This window comes from Stylophora pistillata, chromosome 5 (assembly GCF_964205215.1).
Source record: "Stylophora pistillata chromosome 5, jaStyPist1.2, whole genome shotgun sequence".
NCBI classification, from domain to species: Eukaryota; Metazoa; Cnidaria; class Anthozoa; order Scleractinia; family Pocilloporidae; genus Stylophora; species Stylophora pistillata.
Window position 1 is genome coordinate 30,396,152 of NC_142523.1, and position 21,537 is coordinate 30,417,688.

The window sequence follows — 21,537 nt, forward strand, 5'->3', positions numbered from 1 at the left end:
GAGTTGAGATTTTGGTCGCCATAAACGCTACATGACCATTTCTGTGGAGTATGATGTGGATGTCAGTGGCTTTTTTTTTCGGGGAGGGATAGGAGTTTACTTAAATGCGCAAATTGGTTCTGAATTACTGTTGATCTTATGGTAATTTTGCCAATCATTTTAAAAGCAAATCATTACAGTACTGTGTAGAAGTAATTTAAAAAAAAAAGAGTACAAGAGAAGTTTAACAAACATTTGTAATGATAAGTTTGATTATACCGCAGATGAGTCTTTTCCCCCCTAGGCTTTAATTCCAAGGAAGTACAAAAAAGCTCAAGATATTTTTAACAATGCTACCAGAGGTATTCATGGTCAATAACCTCAGTTTATGTTATGCAATGAAGACTGATGCATATTTAACAGATTGTTATAAAGTAACTAGTTTATCAACCATTCAATTCCTAGCTGAGGATTTTTAATTTTCCCCTCTAGCTGCTTCACATCTCCTTGTAAATTAGTCAGGAGAATTTGATGTTTGATCAAGATAACAACCTCTACCTGATAAGTTTCAATAATATCTTTAACTATTTGTTGAATAATGCATGAATATTATTGGGATGAATTACATGTTTATCACTTGTGTGGGTTAAAAGAATCTGTACATTCACTGGTTCACTAAGATTTTATGGCCATGATCTGATGGGTCCTCAGTGTTAAGTGTCACCTGAGATAAGTTGGGATTTGAACTGAGTCAAGAAATGAGTGATCATTGCCAGAACTGACTTGATATTTGATTTTAAGCTTGATTCTGCAGGAGGAAAGAGCCAGGCCAATGATTGTCACAGTCTCAGGTATAGAAAGAAAAAACATACACAATTAGTGGTAAATTTTTTAACTAAAAAAAAAAAAAAAATTATTGTACTTTTTTGTAACCCTTTCACTCTCAAGATCTGATGTATTTAGTAATTCTCCTCACTGTCTGCCATAGAATTCTTGTAATGTTAAAAGGCTGATAATTTCTAAAGAAACTGTTTGGGGCTGCGTCGGTGGGAGTAACTAAATAATTTGGATATATCAACAAAGTTGAAGTGGTAAATTGGCCACCGTAACGATTACAAAAGCTGACGTTTCAAGTGTTAGCCCTTCATCGGAGCGAATAGAAGAATTGTGGGTTGTGTCTGCTTTTAAAGGCAGAGAATGGAGCTACATTCATAACGTAGCTACATTACATAGCTCCATTCTCTGCCTTTAAAAGCACACGCAACCCACAATTCCTCTATTTGCTCCGATGAACGGCTAATGCTCGAAACATCAGCATTTGTAATCGTTACGGTGGCCAATTTACCACTTCAACTTTGTTGATATATCCAAATTATCTTGTAATGTTAGTTTGGAGAATTTGGTGTTGCATCAACTGATAGCATATTTTTCTTAAGTTTATTCTCAACACTTGCCTGCTTGATATTGCATTGATATTTTAAGGAAAAATTCTGTCTTGGTCACTCATGGGAGTTGATGGGTTCATAGCAGAATTAAAGATTAATTAACAATTATTCCAAAAGCGTGCGTTGGATTTGAGATGATAGATAGCCAACAAGACACGTAGCACCTCATTGGCTATAATCATCTCATATCCAACAAGTGTGAGTAGAATAATTGTTTTATTAAAAATGTTAAGTTAAATTATTAACCGCCTCTCGTTTGGCTCAATTGGTAGAGCGCCGGACTGTTGTGCGGGAGGTCGTGAGTTCAAATCCGGCTGGACCAACACTCAGGGTCTTAAACTAACTGAGAAGAAAGTGCTGCCTTAGTAATAATATCTGCAACTGGTTAGACTTTGTAGTCTTCTCGGATAGGGACGATAAATGGAGGTCCCGTCTCACAAGCCCTTGTATGTGATAAAAAATTTGTGGGACGTTAAAGATTACCCATACACTGTTTGAAAAGAGTAGGGCACGTACCCTTGCGAACTGAATTCCCAGTTTTCTGGGAATTCCTTGGAATTCCTAGGAATTCCTGGGAATTCTCAAAAATTCCCAACTATGGAAATAAGCTCTGATTTGAAAAGCTTGGAATTACTGGGAATTTCTGGGAAAGGAAGGTTTCAGTTTTGTGAGGACTTAGAATTCCTAGGAATTCTCAAACATTCCTAACTATGCAAATAAGCTCTGGTTTCAAAAGCTTGGAATTACTGGGAACTTCTGGGAAAGGAATGTTCCAGTTTAGTGAGGACTTGGAATTCTTAGGAATTCCTAGGAATTCTCAGCTATGCAAACTACCTTTAAGTTAACAAGGGTGGAATTATTGGGAATTTCTGGGTATTGATTTTGAGGCAAATTAAATAACCCTGAAATCCAAATAATTCCAAGAACTTCTAAATACCTTGAATGTGAAGGTTATAAGATAACGAGTAATTTTAGAGGCTTAAAAATTTGGTTCAGTAAAAGATGTGCTAAACAGAATGTACCAAGAGATGTAAATACCTGAACAATTTGTTTATCATGGAATTTATTATTTAAAGTAAGTTTTAGTAAATCCTAACATTAACATGCATTTTTTCATAAAGCAGCAGTCAATTATATTAAGTACAAATTGTCAATTTAAATCCAATGCACTCATACCACAGATTTGCTTTCTAACCTCAAAGGCTTCTTGGATTCCATAATCATAAAAAGTTTTTATTGCGATGCAAAATGACTCTCATGTCCGCAGATGTGCCAAAATAATAAAACATAAACATAAATCATAAGCAGGGGTCAATGCTTCGGAATGTGCACATTCGTTTGTAGGCAAGAATTCTAACATACTCTAATCGCTTCATTCTCTTGTACAAATGTTTCTTCCTTATGAGATGCACTTGACTGTTGGCACCGCTTTTAAGCTCAGTCAGGATTAGCGTCAATTAGATCTAGACTTAAAGGAATCGAGATGGCCGCGTAATGGACGGTGTCGATGAATGCTTGTTATGGTCCAACTTCGTTGATTTTGGTATTGGTACATTAAGATCATCTAGGTAGTTCTTATACTTCATAAGGTGGTATCCATCGGTTATAATAATGAAGGTAAAACACGTTTGTAATCACATTCAAAGAACTTGTGATTGCCTTGTGCTGTTTCTCACCTTTGCCGTGAACACAGCTCAAGTCAGGGTTTCGACGCTTTGTTTCCTCGACAGCTTTCGGCCACAAATCGTGCATTTGTAGTACTTTCGATTCTTCTCGATTATTTCTACATTGAGTGAGTTCATATCATTATTTATATCATCTTCAAACCATTGATCTATTAAATGAAACCATCGTCAAGAAGCCGTACCCTACGCGTTCTCTAACGACTGCAATCGGGCAAGCCAGCAGATTCTCTTTACAAGCCAATAACAATTCCCAAAATATCCACGTGATCATGCCCGTGGGTTGTAGACAAAGAAACCTTCATTTGGCGCTAATCTTTGATTGTACTTTTCATCCGTTGATCGCTTGTGCGTAAGTTATTTCTTTTCTCGACTGTTTTGCAAATACGACATCTCTAAAGATGGGTTTTACCGTCGTTCAATGGGAAAACGAGAATAGCGCGAGTGTTAAATTGACGAAAAGCAAGTTGTCGGCGCCGTGAAGCTAAAAGAAGGGACAACAGTTATCGACTGGTCGGTTAACAAGGGTCGAGCGGCCATTTATAAAGCTAATGATTCTGAAAGTTTGTGGTGAGTACAAATTGCAATATTTGGTACGTGATCAAAACTGAGAATCGAATCGGTCACTTGCATGCCACAGTTTCTTAAGCTTACGCTTTACAATTAAATAAATCTATCAGTGAGCTAAAGGTTTCAAGATTATTTGAGTCGCGTTTTAAGCATGCTGCGAGCCCAGCAGAAAAAGACAATTACAGCTGCTTAGTCTGCAGTTTGGGATAACTTCATTGCAATTAATTATTACAATTACAACAAGAATTTGATTAAAAAATCAATTATTTAACTGTAATTAAGCCTTTCACCCTCAAGAGTGTTCAGTCAAAATTGAGAAGAAATCTCTCAATTTCAACTTGCAGAATCAGCAAAAACAAACAGCAGAGCATGAAGATGCTGCTTGACAGCTTACATTTGAATTTTAACACACAAGACTTATCCAAAGAAGTTACAACTACATTAAATTAAGTCAAAGCTGAGTGATACTACTATTTATTGCAATAAAAATAACCCAAGTTATTGCATTTCATGTAAAAGAATCAACAGATTTTATTCACAATTTGTGTCAAACCAAATTTAATAATTCACTTGGACTATTTTAAATGAATAGCTGTAATTGAGGACAATTTTTATGAAGTTTTCAAGAAAAGAAAAAGAAATTTCTTCCTAATATTACTACATGTTCATGTTAATATATAATAGCAAATTTTTAACCGCCACCCAGTTAGCTCAATGGATAGTGCGCTGGACTGTTGTGCGGTAGGGCGAGGGTTCGAGCCCCGGCCGGACCAACACTCAAGGTCTTAAAATAATTGAGAAGAATTTGCTACCTTTCTAGAACGTCAAGAAATGGTTAGATATTCTAGTCTTCTCGGATAGAGACGAATAAATGGAGGTCCCGTCTCCTGCAGGGTTGAGGGTAGGAGACGTTAATTTCCCACATATGAGATAACTGAATGTGATGGATGTCCTATAATCCCCTGGGTTGGGATGGGTGGGTTTACTAGGCCTGCAGTAATTGGCACAAGCTGTTGCGGTGTCCCTGCTGGTCGGCGAAGCTAATAAACTAAATAATTAACATGTAAACCTGACTTGAACATGTAAATAAATTTCATTGATAATGCATGTATTTATTTAATATTAGTTGCCTTGAAGTTTTCCTAAAATTCCCAGTAATTCTTAAACATTCCTGAAATTACTAAAAATTCCTAGGAATTTCCAGCAAGTTTTTAGATTTACAGTATTCCAGGGAAGTCATTCAGGTGCTCTGAGTTGGAATTCCTAAGAATTCCTTGAAATTCTCAAGAATTCCTAGGAATTCCTAGGAGTTCCTAGGAATTCCAAGTCCTGTTGGCTATAAACAAGGAATTTTTAGGAATTTCTAGGTTTTTTTGGGAATTCCTAGGAATTCCTAGGAATTACGCACCCACACCAAGCAAGATTAGAAAACCTTGGAATTCCTAGGAAATCCCAGGAATTCCATGTTCCAATTACCGTGAAAATTCACACCTTTGTTCCTAAGAATTCCTAGGAATTCTTAAGAATTCCTAGGAATAGATTCTTAGGAATTCTTAGGAAAATCCTAGGAATTCCTAGGAATTCCTACCTTTAATTCGCAAGGGTAGTGCGCGGTGTTGTGGTCTATCTTTGTTTATAGTTCACCACTAAATTTTCTCCGGTTCTTATTGGTTTAAATTGATCATGTGACGCAATTAAGTGTTCATCCATGGAGAAACACTATCAGCCCATAGTGCCCGCCCGCGAAAAATACCTGGCTGGATAGTGCCCATCCGCAGAAAATACCTGGATTGATAGTACTCATCCGTGAAAAGTTTTGAATAGTTTGACGGCTGCGAAGTTAGGAAGATCGGAAAAACGGTGACTTTTCAATTCTGACAGGTATAACGTATTATTTAGCCAAAGTACGGTTGCGAATTATTGACATTTGTGACAAGCTGTAGGCGTGGAATAAAATTTAGTAGTGAACAATAAAAACAATAGAGCGTTTATGTCTCGGAACTATCGTTCTGATAGTTGCCCCTTGGAAATTTGATGTTCTTAAAACAAGCATAATTATTTGTTTTAAGAACATCAAATTTCTGCGGGGCAACTATTAGCCGGTAGTTCCTTGACAGGAACACTCTATTGTTTAAGTAATGTCTATCAAATTGATGGGGGGTACTGTGCCTTTGAATATTGTATAGAAAGGGAGCAATATAAATAAGAAATTCATTCATTCATTCATTATTTAATTTTATTACATTTCTAGCTCCCTTTTAATATTAAGCTGAGACGTACACTTACCATAGTTGTAGATTATGGTATATTGGCTCATTTCCAGCAATGGCTTTTCTTATGTTTTTCATCTTTCACACAGGCCACATTTGATTGATACCATTTTCAGAAAGACTATTTTAATAGGATGTATCTGAAAACTTAAGAAGCCAAAAAACTCAAAAATGAAATTTAGCAGTGGAGTAAGAGATTCTGGTACCTCGATCACTCAATCAAGCTTCACAAATGATACAAGTAGACATTTTGCTTATTGTTTGTGTTTTTCCTTGCCACTTGGGGACTCTGAACAACACTACACAACTTGAAAACTATCTGCAAGTATTATATGTGAAACCATGGAATAATTCCCTTACCAAATCTACATATATGTGACATATATATGTTACATATGTATGCCACATATATGTGCCATATATGCCACATATATGTGGCATATATGTCAAATATATGCCATATATGTGTAACATAAATGTGGCATATGTAGGAATTTGGCACTCATGTTGCATATATATCACATATATGTGACATATATATGTGACATATATATGTAACATATATGTAACATATATGTGGAACCTGGGAACCACAAATGCACCCTTACCAAATCTACATATATGTGACATATATGTTACATATGTTCAATCGTTGCACATATATGCCACATATATGTGGCAAACATGTGTAACATGTATGTCACATATATTTAGATTTGGTGAGGGCATGCATATGCAGGTCAACCTAAAGGCATAGATGTATTATAGTTGATAATAGCTAGCCAAAAACAATTGCAGTCAATAAAGAATAACCACAATCCTTAATTGAGATCACAAAATCATATATTTCTGTAAGGCATGGCTTTGTGAAACCTGTTAATATGTAAAGAAAATAGAGCTCATATATATATATATATATATATATATATATAAACGTAAAAACCTTATCCTCGAATCATGGAGCTTTGTAAACAATTATTTAAGAAAATAACAATTAAAACTTCGCACTAAAACTTCGTGCAAAGTTTTAATTTTTATTTTCCTAAATAATTGTATATATATATATATATATATATATATATATATATATATATAAGTAGAAGCTTGTAAGGGGTCCCACAAACAATGCTGATCAGTCTCAAACGCGCTGCCTGGAGGATCACTGAAGTGATTGTGCGCTCTTGAAATAACGTAAATAAAAGCAGAAATGTAATGGTCAAGAAGCCAACTCCAATGTAGCTTTATTGGTTTATTAGCCCAACGTTTCGACCGTCTTGGTCTTCCTCAGGAGCATACTAATTACATACTAATCACATACTAATCACATACTAATCTTATTGTAATTAGTATGCTCCTGAGGAAGACTGAGACGGTCCAAACGTCGAGCTAATAAACCAACAAAGCTACATTGGAGTTGGCCTCTTGACCATTACATTTCTGCAGTTCTTCTAAATTTTATGAGCCAATCTTTTTTCATATTAAACAGTTATATAAAACATCAACAGCCTGTATATGCAAATGAAAAGCTGTACCCAAATGTAAAGCAAGAAAATGCTCATAGACATATATGGTTGTGGCAAACAAAGCATATATTTTGTATTCCTCCTTAAACAAAGTGAATGAGTGTTTACATCAATAAAATGGCCTGAATTACAACGTACCGCATCAAAGTGATGTATTTCAGTTTTATCCTACAAGCAAATTTTATTTCCATTTGTTGTTGGATATATGGCTATATGCAATAATGATAGAGTTTAATTAATACAAACGAAAATAAAAATTGAACTTAGGATAAAACTGAACCACAACATGGTAAATTACAGGTCAGTTGGAGAAACTTCTCTTGAGTTAAAGCACATCAATTGCCACAATCAAGTTTTTTTCTATTTTCAAGGGCATTATAGATAAAAAAAAGCAGATAACAATCTCCCTCAATGGATGGTCCCGCAAATATGCAACATTCAAAAACATTAACTCAGAACCCATCAAACAATAAACCAGGCATTCAACTGAGAAAATGATAAGTCTATTGCCCATATAGGTTACTGATGAGTGCATGAACTTCAATGGAATGTATTGGACAAGATTAAGGGTCATAAAACGCAAGTGCATGCTAACGATATAGTGTCAACATTCTTTCCTTTTTGAAATTCCTCTGTGGCATCCTGTGCACGTGTCCTGGATGGCTTTTTGCACAAGGGCCACTTTTGAGTTCTTGAATTGGGACTATACAAATGCTGTCAAATGAGAAGCAAGATATATACTTAGAATCATATATTAGTTTGTGATATATCTTAAATATAGTAATACTAACAAAAGGTTGCTACTCATTGGAACCCAAAAAATTCCCTGACTTTTCACTGACCTCAAAACATTTTTCACTGACCTTGAATTAAATTAATTACCAAATTATCGAAACGCAGTGCACAAAATATTATTAGCACTGAGTTAAGCAGGGTTTGATGGTTTGTTTTATTTCCTTGGGGTACACAACTCAAATATAAAATGGCTAAGGCTAAAGACATGCAGGGAACGATTTACGAAATTTCTCGGAATAGCATAGTTCTATTGTTCTATGATACACTTCTCCATCGCTTTTAAGCTTTCTATCCGATTTGCTACACTTGATCGACTACTTCACAAACCTCTGTGGAACCCTCAAATCAACATTCCCCTACTTTTCACTGACTTTGACGAGAACTAAGATTTTCCTTGACTTTTTGCAAAATTCCCCAGTAACTCTTCCCTGACCTTGAAAAATTTGCGGGGTTTACAGACAGATGTAAGGAAAATTAAAAACACGATCACCCACTTTTCAGCTTACCTTTATATATCCCCCTCAATTTTAAATAGAGAAATGCTTGGGCCTCCATATTACCCTCACCATTCAACGTTTGTGCAGATTTTGGAAAGATTTTCGTATAACCCCCTACCAATCAAAAACAAAGCTGTAGTCCCAAAGGAAATACGTTGTTTTTCCTCTGCTTTCCTTTATCCAAGAATTGAATGCATAATCAAGTATGGGGATATAATACGGAAGTCTTGTCCAGATTTTTATATTACAGACGTTTTTTGACATTGCGTACAAACACTTCTCGCTCTGTTTGCCCCGTTTCCAAAATGGCGGATTTTAATAAACAGTTTTATAATAATAAACAGTGTAACGTGGAGAAACACTTAGCTAGAAGCTAGTTTACAGGTTTTCCACGAAACAACTTAAACAAATAATTCAAATTGAAAATAACGTTGTTAAGAATCCCAACTGGCCGAAGGCAAACCAGTTAGCTATATTTCAAGCATGGCCTAGGATTTGAAATTCGGGGCTAATCCAAGTAGTCGACAAGGCGGGACTTGAACCCAGGAGCGACAGATTGCAAGTCTGACACGCTGACCACTCGACCATGCTGCCCTCCTTTTACCGCGAAAAGATCTATTGCAGCATGGAAAAGCAAACACTGTACTGTCCTTTGTTATTTAGTGGCTTCTGTATTGACATCAATGAAAACAAACGGAAATTTCGGCTCATCCTCGGTGTAAAAACCTGTAAAGCTCACGAGTGACGTAAAAAAAAGACAACAAAACATTAAAAACAAAAGCGTACAGAAAAACAATTCCTCATGACACAAAGAAAACCTCATCAGGTTTTTACACCGAGGATGATCCGAAATTTCACGCTCTCAAAACATGCCGAAGGTAGCGAATCTTTATGGCAAAGTTGAATCCGCAATCGGCCTAGCTTTCAAACAAAATTCTTCTGGAACCAAGGTACAGCGGAAAGCATTTATTCGCAGCTAAGACAACTATCCATATAACGCAGTTAGTTTTGCATGACTTACCAAAGCCGTTAGCGAAGCGAGAAGGCGCCTTTGTTTCTCTCATTATAAGAAAAGTTGTCCAAAATGGGAGAACACTAGCGAAATTTATCCGATGAAACAATGCTTCGGCACTTGCGACTCAAAAACTCCCGCTCTTGTCGACGCTCTTGTCTAGTCACATGAATATTACCACGTGATGCGTGCCCTCAGGCATTGTGGTCTTTCGTGATGAGAGGGCATGCGCTTTACATGCCATGTAAAATGGTGGAACGTTAAGAAGGCGAGATGGCCACAACATTCATCGAAGAGAAGTATCCCTTCAAAAACCCAAAAGCACTTTTTATCGACAGCAGGATAAAACGGTACAACTTACCTCAGATGAAGATGAGCAAACTCCCGAGGAAAGTGGGAATGTTTCGCTAGGAGATCGCAAATCAGAGTATTCAGATGACCGTGATGACAATTAATGCGGACTTGAGTATGTCGGAGACTATGTCAGATATGTCATTGCCTTCATCTCCGGACCATCAAGGAATGTCTTCGCCTGAAGACAACAGCGATGATATTTTGGACATGAATTGGAGCGGTGTCTCTGAAGGTGATGGAAGAAGCTATCGTGAAAGCTTTTCAGATGATGAAGAGAAATCAGTTGGTGGCGACATCTCCAATCAAACAGAAATTTTTAAGGATCCCTTTGTGTACCCAGGTTCACTACTTAAACTGTCTGAGAGCGTTCTTTTGATCCTTACTTTGGTGGTTGCTCGCAATCTAAATGGAAATTGTCTTTTAGGTGTAATTGCTTCGATTAATTTGCACTGTATTCCTGGATTACTTAACAATTAAGTGTGTCAGCTCATTGAATGCTCTTAAAAAGTACTTTGCAGACTTGATACATGCATGGGCCATAAGGTAGAGCTGTACACAAGCCATGAGACCCACACCATCAGAGCTTATCCTTGCTATATGGTTTGCCTGTTTTAGCTACATGTATTTAAAGAATTAGTGGCACCGAAATTCAGGTATTTCTCTTTGGTATTTGTAGTTCAGAAGAATCTCACTTTTTATCAAATAATTTAAGCAATTTTGTTATGATGACAGCATAAATAACCCAGCCTAGCTTCACCAAAAACTTGGATTGCATTAATTCATTTGAGAGAAAGGTTCAAGCATGATACATGCAAGCTATCGTTTAAGTAGAGGCTGATATTTTCTAAAAGAAACTGTTTGGGGCTGCGTCAGTAGGGGCAATGAAATAATTTGAATATATCAACAAAGTTGAAATGGTAAATTGGCCACTGTTACGATTAAAGCAAACTTTATTTACACAGGGTAGCCCATTCAGCTCTAAGGCTGGTATCCATAGGGGCCCTGTATTGAAAATAATTTACATCAAATTTCTAGAATAGATATATATGTATATATAATGACTAGGATTTTACAACTACATTAACAGCCTAAAACTACAAAGCTAAAACACAATTAAAACATAACATAGTAAATAAAATATCAAAATTATCAAAATTACGGTAAAAGGAAATGTTTTGCTCGGCGACAGAACGTTTGAATGTTTTCACTCTTCACAATGTTTAAAGGAAGTTTATTAAAAATTTCTGCGCCAGTAAAAAGAAAGGTCCTTCTCCCAAAATTCTGTTTTACTTTTGGTAGGGATAGCCTCAGACTTTGCCTCGTGGAATAATTGTGAATATTCGAAAATCTGGTAAAATATGATGAAAAGTAACTAGGAACTACTGAGTGGAGACAGAGAAAAACGAGTTTAGCCTTGTGGTAATAGCGTCTACTGGAAAGAGTCGGCCATTGCAGCTGATCTATTGCTTCAGATGACCGGGAGCAACGTGTAATAATCCGTGCAGATCTATTTTGTAAGCGCTGTAGTCGATCTATATCTTGTTGTAAAAGGTTACTCCAGGCAATGTCACAGTAATCAAATAAGGGAAGAATTAAGGTATTATGAACAAGTATTGCTGCCTCTTTTGTGACGAAACTTCTAATGCGGCCCAGAATACTAACTCTTGACGCCACCTTTTTACACATATAGTCTGCGTGAGCCTTCCAAGTCATAAAATTGTCGAACACCACGCCTAGGTATTTAAAAGTAGTTTCGCAAGAAATCAGCTTTCCGATAAGATTAAGATTTAAAATACAATCGCGCTCTTTATGCCTTCGAGATGTAAATAGTACACACTTAGTTTTTGAAACATTGAGAACAAGATTGTTGTCTTCTAGCCATTCAGATAGACATTGAAGATCTTGATTAAAGTAAAAAGCTAAATTGTCTACTGTTGGGCCAGCAAGATATAAAACTGTGTCGTCAGCGTACATATTTACAGAACAGTGTTTGACACAACGTGGTAAATCATTAATGTAGACAATGAATAACAGGGGTCCGAGGATGGACCCTTGTGGCACTCCAGAAGTTATAGCAAGCTCTTCAGATGAATGAGAATCAATTTGCACGAACTGCTTTCTTCCCGTAAAGTAGTCCTTAAACCATAGAAGGCTTTCCTCGCATATACCATAGTACTCTAATTTTCTGAGCAAAATGTCATGATCAACTGTGTCGAAAGCCTTTGCCAGGTCAATAAACACAGAACCAGTAACAAGGCCCTTATCCATATTCAGGAGAATCTCGTCGGCGAAATAAGTTACAGCCGTCTCAGTTGAGTGCATTCTTCTAAAACCGGACTGTAATTTACAGAGCAAGTTATGATCATCAAAAAAACTTGCAAGCTGCTTGTGGATTAAACGCTCTAGGACTTTAGATACCACTGGTAATACCGATATGGGGCGGTAGTTTCTTGGGTCATCTTTTGAACCTGATTTATGTAAAGGGGTCACCTTCGCTTTTTTCCATTCTGCAGGGATAACGTTTTGTTGGATAGTTAAATTAAAAATGAGCGATAGTGGATAGGCCAGGGCGTCTGATCCGTCTTTTAGTAGACGAGATGGAATACCATCAACACCTGTAGCTTTCTTCGGTTTTAAATCTTTAAGAGCCTCTCTAACTTCCGTCACGGTGATCTTTCGTAGATTAAATCTTTCTGGGCGGACAATTTGCGGTAGCCATTTGGAAAAGGATCGCGCGGTTGATCGGTGGATCGACCTTAAATCTTCGGCACAAGAGACAAAGAAGCTATTGAAGGTGTTACACTTGTCTTTTGCTTCATTAGCTGTACGAGCAGTAGCGCTGCTACTCTTTGAGCCATTTCCGAGTAGCCGTTTTAGGTTTTTCCAGGTCCCACGGGAATCTCCTCTTGTCTCCTGGAACAGTTCGTTGTAATATCTTTCTTTCTCTTTTCTGAGCTTTGTTGTAATATTGCCGTTCTGTTGTTAAGGCTGGGCTCCCTGTGCCCTGCCCGCATTTTGCATGACCAGCGGTTTCACTTTATGGCTATTTATTATCGTAACCGCCATCTTGTATTTAGTCTTTAGTTAGGTTCTAAGTGAAGTAAGGCCTATGAAAGGTTCGAATTCAACAATTTACTTCACTTAGAACCTAACTAAAGACTAAATGTATGGAGGTAAAAAACCTGAACTCAAAATTCCCAACTCAACACCAGTGTGTGCTTTCGGGAAAGCTTCAATTGAGGAACCATCCCTTTTTGCAAATCTCCTTCCAGGATGCAAACCAATCGCAAGTAAGTCACGTCGGTTCAGCAAGGAGGACCAAGAATTCATACATCAAGAAACTAACCGCCTACTCTCCGAAGGCATTATTGAACCTAGCACCTCTCCGTGGAGGGCTCAAGTTGTCATCTCAAAAGACCCCCTACAGCGCCATAAGAAACGCCTGTGCATTGATTATTCACAAACTGTTAACCTGTACACAGAACTTGATGCTTATCCCCTGCCCCGTATCGACGACATGGTCAACAATTTGGCTTTGTATAAGGTGTTTTCAACTTTTGATCTAAAAAGCGCTTATCACCAGGTGCCAATCAAAGATGCCGATCGGAAATATACTGGGTTTGAGGCCAATGGTAGACTCTATCAGTTCTGCCGCATTCCATTTGGGGTCACAAATGGCGTTGCAGTCTTCCAGAGAGCATTGGACAAGTTTGTAGAGGAAGAAAGCTTGAAGGATACATTCCCATACCTGGATAACATAACTGTTGCAGGGCATGACCAGCGAGAGCATGATGAGAATGTCAAGAAATTCAGAGAAGCTGTACAACGACGACAGCTCACTTTGAATGAGAGCAAGACAGTAGAGTCTAAGACGTCCATCAACCTACTTGGTTACTGCGTTGGCAATGGCCTCATCGCCCCAGACCAAGAAAGACTTCGTCCCCTTAGAGAATTTCCTCCTCCAGAAAACCTCCAATCTCTCAAAAGAGTTGTTGGGATGTTTGCATATTACGCAAAATGGGTACCAAACTTTTCTGAAAAGATACAGCCTTTGTCGCAAGCAACTACATTTCCCCTTGATGGCAATGCCCTAAGTGCATTCACAACACTGAAAAAGGAGCTGGAGAAAGCTTCCCTTCACTCAATTGATGAAAGTCTGCCCTTCATAGTGGAGACCGACGCATCAGAAACCGCTCTGTCAGCTACACTAAATCAAGGTGGCCGACCTGTTGCGTTCATGTCCCGGACACTCCAAGGAAGTGAACTACACTATCCTGCTGTGGAGAAAGAAGCCATGGCCATTATCGAGGCGGTCCGAAAATGGCGCCATTTCCTTGCAGGTAGACACTTTACACTAAAGACAGATCAACAGTCAGTAGCATTCATGTTTGACAACCGAAAACGTACCAAAGTAAAGAACAATAAGATTCAGGACTGGAGACTTGAGCTGGCCTCCTTTAGTTATACAGTGGAGTACAGACCTGGGAAGGACAATGTTGCTCCGGACTCATTTACCCGAGCATTCACAGCTTCTATGCCGACAACGAGCCTCAGCGAAATTCATGTTGCACTATGCCATCCTGGTGTCACACGGATGTTGCACTTTGTAAGGTCAAAGAACCTACCTTACTCTACTGAGGATGTCAAAAAGGTGTGCTCTAACTGTAGAGCCTGTGCTGAGCTTAAACCACAATTTTATCGACCAGAGCAAGGAGTCCTCATTAAGGCTACCCAACCAATGGAGAGACTGAGCATTGACTTAAAGGGCCCATTACCAACAACCACTAATAACCCCTACATGCTGACAGTTGTGGACGAATATTCACGCTTCCCTTTTGCTTTTTCCTGCCCAAACATGAATTCATCAACTGTCATCAAGTGCCTGGACCAGATATTTACTCTTTGTGGAACACCAGGGTTTATCCACTCAGACAGAGGTCCCTCTTTTATGTCCCAGGAACTCAAAGAATACCTATCACGGCGAGGCATTGCTACGAGCAGGACAACACCTTACCACCCAATAGGTAATGGCCAAGTAGAACGCTATAACGGCATAATATGGAAGGCCGTCCGTTTGTCCCTAAAGTCAGCAAACCTGCCTGACAGTAAATGGGAGATGATACTCCCAGACGTACTTCATTCAATAAGATCCCTCCTCTCCACTGCTACCAACTCAACTCCACATGAGAGGTTCTTCAACTTCCAGCGTCGTTCGTCACATGGCACCTCACTGCCTACCTGGCTACAATCAGCTGGACCAGTGCTGCTTCGTCGATATGTGAGGACAAGCAAGAATGATCCCATCGTTGACCAAGTGGAACTAAAAGAAGCAAACCCTACATATGCACGCGTAAAATACATGGATGGTCGAGAGTCAACTGTATCCATCAGAGATTTAGCACCGTGCCCACAAGCCTCGGCACAAAGCCCTCCAGTCATCGTGCCAACTGTTAATGAACCACAGTGCCCTGCTCCGATACCTTTGGACCAACAACCAACCGAAAGCAAAGATTTGCCAACTGAGTGCCAAGATGGAGCAGTTAATCATGATTCGGTCACGCCACCTGCTGTAAGACGCTCCACTCGTGTGATTAAGCCACCATCCCGGTATGGATGGTAGAACACTGCCGACTATAAGCTTAGAACATTGAACACTGCCTCCCCATGTTAGTTAGCTACGTATTAAGGGAGGGAGAATGTTGTAATATTGCCGTTCTGTTGTTAAGGCTGGGCTCCCTGTGCCCTGCCCGCATTTTGCATGACCAGCGGTTTCACTTTATGGCTATTTATTATCGTAACCGCCATCTTGTATTTAGTCTTTAGTTAGGTTCTAAGTGAAGTAAGGCCTATTAAAGGTTCGAATTCAACAAGCTTCAAAGTCACAACATTGCGTAAGCGCTTGTAAAAGCTCCAATGAAGCTCATTGTTTGACCTCAATGCCAGATTATGAAAGCGGTCTCTTTCATTTATTAGATGTTTTACCTCACGTGTCAGCCATGGTACTTTATTTCCCCTGACTCGCACGCGGATTCTTGGGGCATGGGTGTCGGCTACTTCACAAAAAAGGTGTTTAAATGAGTCCCATGCGTCCTCAACATCTGCGAAGGAAATTATCAATGACCATGGAACTTTATTTAGATCTTCAATGAAAGCATCACGATTAAAACGCTTGAAATTCCGGGTATCAATTATCCTCGGGGGAGGCGGCTTCAAACGATGTAATTTACGGACGGCATATGTTGCGGAGTGATCACTAAAACCAACTGGTATTACCCCGGAGACATATAGATCCGGACGACTGGTAAAAAATAAATCGATCAGGGTCTTTGAATTTTCAGTTATGCGAGTGAAATTGTCAATAATCTGCCGCAGACTAAACTCTTTCGCCATGTTCATAAAGCGCTTCGTAGATGTAGGTTTATTCGACTGTTTCAGGTCGAAATTCAGATCCCCGGTAATGACAATTTCCTTTACCCGATCAGCCATTACTGTTGACATATTTCTCAAGCCCTCAACGTAAGTTGCAACGTTGTCCGCATTCGGTGGGCGGTAGCAGGAACAGAAAATAGAACCTTTAGATTTTGGAGGTGTTATTTCCATCCAAAGGCATTGAATATCCGGTTGATCATTTTCAAATTCTTGAATAACTTTGTAATTGAAGTTCGAGGAAATGTAAATGAGAACACCACCATTTCGGCGAGTTTTATCTCTTCGTACAAGTGAGTAGCCGGGAAGCTGAATTTCACTGTCACTGATTGATGAATCTAGCCAAGTTTCGTTTAGGGACAGAACGTGCGGTAGGTGGGTCTCACAAAAAACTCGGATCTCATCCATCTTGTTGACAAGACTTCGCACATTCAAATTACAAATTCTTAAGCCTTTTACCGTACTCAACTTGAAGTTTCCACTTTGAGAAGTTGATTTTGGACCAGGGTTTCGCTCAACATTGCCACTGGACAAGAGTATCGATAAGCACAGACAATAGGCCAAAGTAGAGGTGGTGTGCTTTGAGAGTTTGACTTTATGGTTGCCCGCCATATCGACTGCTCGAGCTGCAAACTCATTCAGCGCAGTTTGAGCTATTTTTGCCTTGAAGTCGCTTTTCCAGCGCTCGTTTAATCCTTCCAAAGGTTCTTCACCAAGCAGACTGCCATGTCGAAATATTTTATGCCGGTTTACCGGCAAAATAAAGCAAAGAAGGTGAAATAAGTAAAGAGCTGCCGAGATGCCAACCACAACCCTCTTGGCGCCATGACGTCATACAATCACGATTGTAAAAGCTGACGTTATCATTTAAGTAGGATTGGCAAAATGTTAAATATTTAATGTTCACAATCAGATCTGCATGCATGAGTATATATAATGTGCTTATAGAGATTGATATAAGCACTTTTCCATTTTAAGTTTATTATTCATACAGTGTAATAAAAATGAAAACAGCACTGCATCATGTAATATTTGAACCCTACAATGGAATTAGGGACTCTTCAATTTACTGTATCAGTCCATGCAAGGCTATATCGATAAATATGAGCAAACATAAATGCTACATATATGTGCAAACTTGCATACATGTTACATATATGTTTTCATCCTCGCCAATTTTCATATATGTCGCATATATGCAGACATATGTGACATATATGTAGAAATGACTGTAGCATTTTAACTATATGTCACATATATGCACATATATGTGACATATATGTGCAACAATTGAACCTATGTCACATATATGTCACATATATGTAGATTTGGTAAGGGTAAGGTGTACATGTCTAGAATATGAATAAGATTTATGTACATTATCATGATATATAGTCATGAATCTGCACCAATCATTTTAATTTGCTTCTCTGATAAAGTATCAAGTCTCTCAGCTTTTTAATTATTCTTAGGTGTTTGTGTATCAATATTTCTCTCCAATTTTTTTTTGTATTGTAGCACTTGAGAACAAGGAGCCAATTACGAAATTTTTTTCAATTGTCTGGCTTTGGTTCAGGTAACTTAGGAAAAATTTACATTTTCTTTAGAAGAATTGAGCCAATTCTATCTTTTTTACTACTACTACTAAACAAGTGTTATATTTTGGTAGCTTTCCTCCCTTTCCTTTTATCACGAACCATGAACTTTCCCCTTTGTTCCTGGTTTTGCTGATTAGATGTTGAAAAACACCATGCCCACATGATTGTTCCCAGCTTAGCATATCTACACTGTACCTTAATTGCCAAAACCCAGAGGCTTAGGATTGTCTCTCCCTTTCTCTCCTTTTCCCACCCCTCTAAGAGTTTTGTTCTGGCCTTCCCCCTCTATCCTCTTTCCCATCCCCCCTTCTCCCTCTCCCCTTGGGATTATCAGTCGCCACCTTGCCCTCCCATTTTCCCCCTCTATCTCCTCCCCCTTATCATCTCTCCCCCCCTCCAAGATTGATATGGTTAGTCCACTTGTTCCCCCAGTCCCCTTTTCAAGAAGTAAACTGATGGATAGGAGGGTAATCTCTGCAATACATGTTTCTACTCAATAGTGTGTATTATTATTATTATTATTTATGCTAAAACAGTGGATAGTGTTTAAGGTGCACTCTGATTGGCAACTCAAACTCCAGATATCCTTTGTTATTCACTTAATAGCAACTCAGGCAGGATTTACGCCAGAAAATATTGCAATAGTTGCAAGAATAAATGACAGAGCAACATGTAAAATCATCTTTTTGAACTTTTGAATTAGTTGTTTTACTTTATACTAAAACAACCACTTACCTCAATGTCGGTGGCTGGTGGTAGATAATTATAATATTTACCTTGCTGCTTCACTGCTTCTAAACACACCAAATACCTTATAACTATGAAGTCTAAAATAAATATTATGTTGTTCTCTAACTCCTTGCTGATCATTACGATTTCTAGAAAGATGCCAGTCCTACTAAACCAACGCCTCACAAACCTTCATCAGGGATCATAGTAACACTGTAAGCTCAAATATTTTTAAGAATCAAAAATATTTTCTCAATAATAAAATATTTCAGAGATATGTAGTGCTTAAGGTTGCCCAAGTCAATTTCATTCTGAAAGTCTCATGGGAATGCTGGGGATTGCACTGGGAGAGTCCTGGCCTCCCACCGCTGTTGCCTGGGTTTAATTCCAAGAGCTGGCATCACATGTGGGTTCAATGTGTTGTTGGTTCTCATCCTTGGTTTAGTGATTTTTCTCCAGGTCCTCCAGTTTTCCTCCCTTCCACAAAAACCAACATTACAAATTCCAATTCGACCAGGAAACAGTGGACAAGAAAGCCACCACATTGAATAACCACTGCTAAAATGCCATTGTTATAATTGTAGTTCTATTATTTTGTTATCTAAGTATTAAAATTAATTGAAAACCAAAACTACTTCATAATGGGCCTTGCTCACTATGGAGTTTCTGTGGCTTAGTGACAAAGTGAAGCATTAAATACCTTGTATAGAGAAACAATCTTCAAGTAGATTCACTGCTCTTTTTGGCAAATTCTTTACAATAAGTGTTGTTTGATTCTGAGTTCTTTAATATCCTTTCTTTTTTAACTCGACATAGCCAAGGAATATGTCTTGGAAAAACAGTCAGAGCCAGGGGTTCCCATTGGTCTCGATGCAACCCTAGAAAGCATGGGAACAATGGAATTCTGTCTCGTCAGATTTGGCCGTAAGTAGATTTTAATTAGCCCACTTTACACTTAAGTTTATAAGTGCTGTCTTTTCGCAGTAACTTCTTTTTGTACATCCATTTTGGCATCACTGTTGGTTCTTGCATTCTGCTTGGCTCACAGCAGACTGAGTGCAATCAGTTTGCAAATTGCTCTTTTTTTAGGCTTCTGAGTCACATTGTTTTTTTCATTTAATACTAACACTTTTGAACAAACTGGGAGACTGGACCAAAAAGATAAATATGAAATAAAACAGACGGTATTCCTATTTTGACATTAAATTGTGAAAATAATACTAAATAATATAGCCAAGTTGGGTCAAATGATTGGGTCTGAAATAAAAAATACAATTATGTTGATTGGAGATTGACTTGCAATTTGGCTTTTTTGTTGATATAATTGTAGGAAAACGGAATCATGATGAAGAAAGGGAAGAGCCTAATATTCGGTTCCAAGCTTACACTTATTATACATACAGGGTAAGTGCAACACATAATTAGGGACCTTAACTCTTTACACCCTAACATCAGTATGTATATTCTCCATACTGTTCTCTCTACATTTCCTAAAGTGCTGACAAAGAGAATTTGTCAAACAATCAGAGTTTATTTAGTTGGTGATCATTTGCTTTATTCTCCTGAGCTCACTGTGTGATTCAGGGGTGATAATTATTTAAGGAGAAATTCGATGCTGGTCACAGTTAGGGTCAAAGGTTTAAGCAAACCACAACAGTTATGGCAGTGAGGACATAATTATGGCAAAACAAAATAATCTGATGGGCAGGACAATAGCTCTGCAATTACATCTAAAAACTTTGTTTTTCATGGTCTCAGTGTGCATGAACAACCTTGAGGGTAAATTCTTTAAGTTTTCATTTGGGACTCAATGCTGCTCACATAAATTAGATTATGCTGAAGTTAAGATGTCACACCATTACAGCCATAATGGAAAAATTCTGAGTAAAAGTATAATTTTTTTTTTAAATGTTTTCCTTTGCATTGCCCTTCTGACTGCCCAATATTTCTATTATTGCAGATGTTGTCTTGGTTTGTTGCTTAACATATTACACTCTTGTTTAGTGAAAAAAAATATTATTTACTCCTCAGTCATACAGGGTCAGCATGCTGCAAAAGCTGGGGACTGTGACAGAGATACAGCTTGGTAAGTCACTCACAGATATTTATTTTGTTGCCCTTTCATCACTGACTTTCAGTCAATACATCGTACTATAAAAAATCTGATTGGTCAAGAGAATTCAATCAATATTCAATAGCATGTGAAATTGACACAATAAATGCAATCTCAGCAGCAAATATTGCAAATCATGTCAAGTTCAAAGTCTGCTTAATTTCCAAGCCCTTTCCTCAGTGTATCTCAGTTCTAAACCTTTTCTAAACTCAAACATATTTAAAAAAGTATTGAATGTTACACTCCCCCTCCCCTCTCTACAGAGTGGGAGGAAAGCTCTCCCCACTGGTACCACCTCATCTCATTTTTTCCTGTTTTATTCCAACTTTTTTCCCTTTTGTATTTCATTTAACTTCTTTATTGATCACTTTCTCTGTTGCCCTCCAGGAGTTTCTCTTGGGAAGATAGAAATTGACCCAGTACTTCAACCCAAGTCAGCAAGAAAGTTTTGGGGAAAACAAAAAATATGTTACATATTTGGATTGTCATGCAATAGATATAAAACCATGTACTTGTGCCTCTTTATAAATGCACTTTGATTTTA

General features: G+C 38.2%; 1 protein-coding gene and 1 long non-coding RNA gene across 3 annotated transcripts; one reads left to right on the forward strand and one right to left on the reverse strand.

The window, feature by feature from the left end:
- The first annotated feature begins 793 nt into the window (after positions 1-793).
- Positions 794-21,532, forward strand: LOC148731394 (target of rapamycin complex 2 subunit MAPKAP1-like). The gene is made up of 8 exons (XM_088761909.1): positions 794-830; positions 5,376-5,557; positions 18,072-18,129; positions 19,034-19,095; positions 19,697-19,804; positions 20,211-20,284; positions 20,912-20,966; positions 21,381-21,532. Exons 5-8 carry the CDS (start codon positions 19,768-19,770, stop codon positions 21,530-21,532), a joined length of 318 nt encoding a protein of 105 aa, XP_088618035.1. The 5' UTR covers positions 794-830; positions 5,376-5,557; positions 18,072-18,129; positions 19,034-19,095; positions 19,697-19,767.
- On the reverse strand, positions 7,957-10,924 carry LOC148731395 (uncharacterized). 2 transcript variants are annotated; one of them, XR_016001788.1, is made up of 2 exons: positions 9,783-10,924; positions 7,957-8,183 (listed from the first exon to the last, which is right to left on the reverse strand). It is a non-coding gene; the product is annotated as an uncharacterized LOC148731395 (long non-coding RNA). The 2 variants fall into 2 exon arrangements; XR_016001789.1 differs by lacking the exon at positions 9,783-10,924 and adding an exon at positions 8,771-9,690.
- Positions 21,533-21,537: the final 5 nt, after the last annotated feature.

Bases quoted from the DNA above. Each gene is read 5' to 3' on its own strand.
- LOC148731394 (XM_088761909.1), top strand. From the start codon at position 19,768: ATGGGAACAATGGAATTCTGTCTCGTCAGATTTGGCC. The intron at 19,805-20,210 runs GTAAGTAGATTT...ATATAATTGTAG, and splicing joins CTGTCTCGTCAGATTTGGCC to GAAAACGGAATCATGATGAA. The intron at 20,285-20,911 runs GTAAGTGCAACA...TTTACTCCTCAG, and splicing joins ACACTTATTATACATACAGG to TCATACAGGGTCAGCATGCT.